The sequence below is a fragment of the Chrysochloris asiatica genome, unplaced genomic scaffold (genome assembly GCF_000296735.1).
Source record: "Chrysochloris asiatica unplaced genomic scaffold, ChrAsi1.0 scaffold00022, whole genome shotgun sequence".
Classification (NCBI taxonomy): Eukaryota; Metazoa; Chordata; class Mammalia; order Afrosoricida; family Chrysochloridae; genus Chrysochloris; species Chrysochloris asiatica.
Genome location: NW_006408540.1, coordinates 20,073,207 through 20,079,206, shown reverse-complemented (window position 1 = coordinate 20,079,206; position 6,000 = coordinate 20,073,207). Strand labels below are relative to the sequence as shown.

Here is a 6,000-nt window from a genome sequence, read left to right as displayed (position 1 = left end):
TAAGTGGGACAGAGGTAAATAATGATGTATGCACAACCTTGGAACAACAGGGCTCTGGGATACAGGGATTGAGACATGGTTGGAATGGGGAAAAGGGGGGAAATAATGTGAAAATGCTTGGCTGTCTTTTGAATCTTGGTTTCTCTGCATACCATTATAAAATAGACACTTTAAGGGGAGAGAAAGGAATAGCCACCAGAAATATCACCATAGAAAGCTTATAAGTTCGTCTTCTTCCTATAACTGACTGTTGTTGTTGTTAAGTGCTGTTGTGTCAATTCTGACCCATAGCAACCCTGTATAGGGTTTCCGAGGAGCAGCAGGTGAGCTTGAACCGCTGCCCTTGCAGTTCAAACGGCTTTATAGTCTGGCGCAGTAACCCACAGCGCCACATCAGGACTCCTCTATAACCGACTGGAATACCTAAAATGGGGCTATACAATGTGCCCAGGGAAGGAGGCTTCCTGTGGAGCCTTTGCATTACATAAGGACACAGGTGGCATCCTGAACCCCATCCAGAATCTTCTGAGGTGTGAAATTTCCACTTGAAAGAACAAGCAGACCAGCCTGGAGTGTCTAAAAGAACAGAAGATACTTCTTGAAAGACAGACCAACAAGAAAAATATAAAACAATATAGGCAATCTGACTGGTTACTACAAGAACAGGCAAGTTGCTCACCCAGAAAACATCAAGGCATGTGGTCGGGTCCCCTCAGGGCAAATCTCCTTCCAAGACTAAAACTCAAAGAGAATACACGCTCTGATTGGTGACCACATTTATCACCTATAAGGGGAAGTGAGGGAAAAATAGCAATGAAGCTGCAAGCTAAGCCCTACAACGTTCTATAGACTCCTGTGAACCCGGGTGGAGACCTGGTTGGCCAACAGTGTGGCAAGACCTGGAGACTCTTGGGCCCACAGTCAGTGACATAGCCACAGAGGACTAGAGTGGAGAGTGAAGCGTCCAGCTGATAAGATGAGAGGGCATATGCATAAGAATACCTACACTTACAGATAATATCCACTTGACCTGGCTTCAATGACTGGATGATCAGAACTCAACTAGAAAAAAAAAGAAGAGGAAAAATAGAGTAATCTAATATAATTTGATGAACTTGACCTACACCTATGGAGGCAGTAGCTCAAGAATGAACAAATCTTTACAGCGAGGATCATTCCCACCCCCTCCATACACAGAGTAGACAGGGATGGGCAACTTGGACATTGGCTACCCCAGAAGTGGGGCAGCCTACAAAGGCAAGAAGTGACTGGCTTACAAGCTTTCAAGAGGGAGCCGAGGCGTGGAGGAAGGTAGAATCTTCACTGAGTAGTATCCAATCTGTCTGGGCGGGGCTGATGAAAGGAGATATGGATAGGTCTCTTGTGATACAATGGTGAATCATTGTTATCAGGACTGATTGTGAGGGTTGGAAATGTAAAGGTGGACGTTTTGTAGCAAAAGGAGGGAATGATTGACTTTGCAGTCTAGGAGCAGAAGTCCCTAGGACCATAAAGGGAGAAGAGCAGAGTGTGGGACCCCAACCAGAGAAGTAGTGACACCAGAGATGGAGGCAGAGACAATGACGTGGAGAGATGGAGTGGGGACTTTAGACCCAGAGAGGAAGAGGGGCTGTGTGCTGATGACTGGGGGGAGCAGGCTTGCAGGGTATATCCTTTGGTTGGTTGATGATGCATGGAGGGGATTGTAACCATGGCAATGAAATGATATACAATAGAATGAATGTAAAGCTAATGTTCTCCCATGTAAACTATTACATAATTCACAATAAAACATTTAAAAAAAAAAAAAGAATAGCCACAATTTATATGAAAAAAAATTTTAAAGGAACATGATTTGAGTTCCTGTTGGGTGTTAAAACTGCTGTTTTGACACAAAGTAAATGGAAGAGTGCAGAGCTCTTTAGGAAAGGGTTAGAGAGAGAGAAACACTGACTCCAGACATGCATAAATCAAGATGGAAAATATGCTGAGAAACAATAGCTTTACATTTTGGTATTTTTAATAAAGATTTCTGTGATTTTGTAACTATACTTTCTGACTTACCCTTGTACATACAGTGGAATACCGCTCAACCAGAGGGAGACATGATGCTATGGTAGGGATGGAGTGAGGAGACATTACACTGAGTGAAATAAGTCAATCACAAATGACTTATGACCTCACTTCTATAACAAGACTCCTTGATGATACTGCTGTTGTTGTTAGTAAGTGCCATCGAGTCAGTTCTGACTCATAGCTACCCTGTATAGGGTTTTCAAGGTGCAGCTCGTAAGCTTGAACCACCGACCTTGTGACTCATACCGACACTGCAGCCCAGCGCTTTAGCCTGCAGCGCCACACCAGGACTCCTTGATGATATCAAGGACTATAATTAATGGTTTTAAGTACAATAAACATACTACGATTGTGTTAAAAATAAAAGTCCTCAGCTTTTAGAAGTACGTACTTAAATAATGATGAAATCATATTTAGTCAAGAGAATCTTATTGAAAGAAAGACCAGCAGAAAAAAAAACAGACTGTCCTGCCTGTTAGAATATCAAGCAAATTGTTTGCTTTGGAGTTATCAAGTCAAAGAACAGTCAGCCCATCAGGAAAAACCCCCTTCTAAGACTGAAACGCAAAGGGAAGCTGTGAGCAAGCTAGTATACTCGCTGGTGAACCCCTGGGTCTACTTGTGAGTGGAAGTGGGTAATGCATCAATGAAGACATGAGCTGAGCTTGCCCATGTTCCACTGACACCAGTTAATCACCAGATGAGAGAGAGAGGAGGAAGGTCTGAAAGGTCTGAAGTTTAGGAAGATGTGTGAACTCCTGAGTCCCTGGGCACTGACCTAGCCACTGGGGATTAGGGATTAGAGTGAAGCAGCCAGGTGGTCGGAAGTGCAAGGAGGTGAGAATGAACACCTAAACTGGCAGCTGGTATTCATTTGACCTAACTTGGATGCATAGGTGACCAGAACTCAACCAGATGAAAATAAAGATGCTTTATACTGTGAGCAAATGTAAACTGCTACAATTTGATGAAGTGGACTTTTGCTTCTGGATGTAGTTGCTCAAAATTCCAACCAAAATGGAAGAATGCTTCCTATCAAACTTCTTTTTTCAGTGCACTGGGTTGAGGTATGGACAATCTAGAAATTGGCTGTCAAAAATGGGGAGCTACAAAAGCATGGCTGGCTTACAAGCTTTTATGAGTGTACTTAGTGTCAGAAAAAATGGGTAAGGCAGAATTCCCATTATGGTAACCAGAATGGGTAACGAGAATTTAACCAGATCCGGTTAAAGGGGATGGGAGATGAAGCTGACAGGATTTTATGATTTAACTGTGACTGTTAGCAGGATTAACTGTGATTGTCACAAATATAACTGTAGTAGATATGTAACTAAAAGTGGGGAGTAATCTTTCATTTCAGAAACAGGATCCCAGGACCACCAAGAAGGAAGAACTTGAGTGGACAGTGAAATCTTACCTGGAAAACCAGCAACAGCAGAGACGGTGGCAGAGGTGATGGCATGGACTGTGTGCCTGTGGGCAGGAGGCTGGCTTACAGAACATGCTCTTAGGACATTTAAATAAATATATATTTTTCATATTATATGTGTATATCAAATATTTTTGCTTTGTGAAATATAAGATGTAAAAGGGAAGCCACAGGGAAGAAGTAGGATAACTGTTGGGGCTGGGGGAGTGTAATCATTGAGATTAAACAAAAATTATATTAATTTGTTAAATGTAAAGCTGATGATTTTGTCTGTTGAGGGGAAAGTGAAGCAAGACCGGATATGCACTGATAACTACAGCTAGAGTAATGGTACATAAAAGTTCATTCTATTATCCTACTTCCGCTTATATTTGAAATTTTCCATTAAAAATGTTCTAGGTTCAAATTCTGTGGTAGCACTAATACTTTAGCTATTATTTAAAGTCTTCTCGGCATTCATAAAAAATAAAAATGCATGTGTAATGGACTGACCAGTGAAATAACCCAAGTCTCCAAGCCACAACGGAGATCTCCACCTGTGCTCCTGAGGAGATGGCCTAAGGGTTTTCATGAGCAATGATGATACACAGTTACTACCACCTCACAGTCAAATCTGATGGCTCCTGTTATGAAATCTCCTCTATACCCCTTATTTAAAAAAACAAATCACTGAGAATACTAATTCAATTTACAATTCAGAACACATGTTTTCTGGAAAAAGGGAGACAACTGATGTTTCTAAAATAAACAACACAGTATCTCCTAAGGAAAGACAATAACTTCTCACAGTAAAATGTTTATCTATAGGGTACTGCTTAAAAGCATCATTGTTGTTGTTGTTTTTGAGTGCCATCGAGTCGGGTCCGACCCATAGCGACCCTGTACAGGGTTTCCGAGGGTGTAAATCTTTACGGGAGTAGAAAGCCTCATCTTTCTCCCGCGGAGCGGCTGGTAGTTTCGAACCGCTGACCTTAAGGTTCGCAGCCCGATTCGTAATTAGATTAAAAAATAATAATAAAGTATTATAACAACCTAACATCCTAATATGGAGTCCTGGTGTGGTGCTGTGGGCTAATGCGTCAGACTGCAAAGTCGTTTGAACTGCAAGGTCAGTGGTTCAAGCTCATCAGCTGCTCCTTGGAAATCCTATACAGGGTTGCTATGGGTCGGAATTGACTCAACAGCACTTAACAACAACAACAACATCCTAATATAGTATTTCTGTTCAATTTTTATGCTGTGAAGTCGATAGAAATTTTAAAAACTATTTTCCCAACAATTTTACAGCAAGTTTATCTACATTCTCTGAGTGACAATTAAAAAGAAAACTCCTAATTAATTTATATAAGGCATCTAAAAGCCATGGGAGTGAAGAGACCAGGCTAGGACGCTGACCTCCATCATGACTAACTTGTCCGGGTACGCCAAGTCTCCGGGCGCCGGTCTGTAGCCCATGATGTCGGTCTGAATGTAGATGTGAGTTCGGTAGACGAGTCGCTCTTGCACATCTTCCAACATCTGTTTCACGCCAGCTGCAAATGCCCCCAGTTGTTCAGCTGATAAAAACAAAGTACAATCACCCTTTAAATTTAGAAAATTATTTTCTTCTAAACAAGTAACAGTATTCCTGAATTGTTCCAAAAGATGTGAACCAGTTTTGTTTCTGAGACTCTGGTTCTATTGCAGTATGACTCAAACAGACTTGGAAAAGTCATTTAGCAGACGTCTTTTAAAACTGAGAAATAAACTTGCCCATATACCTCCTTGCTGGGACTCAGAAAATCCTTTTATTATTAATAAGAATGTTAAAATCTGAACTTTAAGAAAACTTTGTGTTTTTTAAAAGTGATTTGTATGATTCCAGGTAGTAAGCTTGAAAGCAGCCCTGAGAGCTGCCTAAGACAAGTTACTAACTGGGTGATTATCCCTATTTTACAAACAAAGTGAGTCCCACAGATGTTAATGATGTGTTAACATTTCCACAAAGAAAGATAAGTACAAATAACACAGGATTTGAGCTTATATAGCATTTCTTCATCTCTACGATTCCTTTAAGGTTAAGACACATCAATAATTTGGTACCAGTTCCAAGACCTGGGGGATTGGAGACACTATACAATCATGTAAAAACACTCACATTCATTACAAAATTAACTTAAATCATTTAAATGTGGGGAAATGTACACCCCAGAATTAACTAAATGCAGCCAAATACAAAACTTCAAAGAGTTAACAAGCCCACAGTGACTCCTAAGGAAAAGTAATAATTTCTCCCAGTAAAATGATTACCTAAGGGTATTGCTTAAAAGCATCAATAGATTAAAAACAATAAAGTATTAGAAGAATGTATCAATTAAAACAGAACTGTTCCAGAAAATCACTTTTCCTTTTCTTTGTAATTTAAAAGAAGATATATTCCTACAACGTATGTATGTAAAATAATTCCTGCTTTTTAATCAAGATTAACATTACAATTCATTATTATTTTGCTAATG

At 40.3% G+C, this 6,000-nt stretch overlaps 1 protein-coding gene across 1 annotated transcript in view; it reads right to left on the bottom strand.

Annotated features, from left to right (window-relative positions):
- The window catches only part of COG3 (component of oligomeric golgi complex 3), an 89,197-nt gene that overhangs the window by 57,868 nt on the left and 25,329 nt on the right, over positions 1-6,000 (bottom strand). The window contains exon 14 of the mRNA XM_006837624.1: positions 4,901-5,061. Coding sequence (XP_006837687.1) covers positions 4,901-5,061 — 161 coding nt within the window. The remainder of the gene's footprint in view (positions 1-4,900; positions 5,062-6,000) is intronic.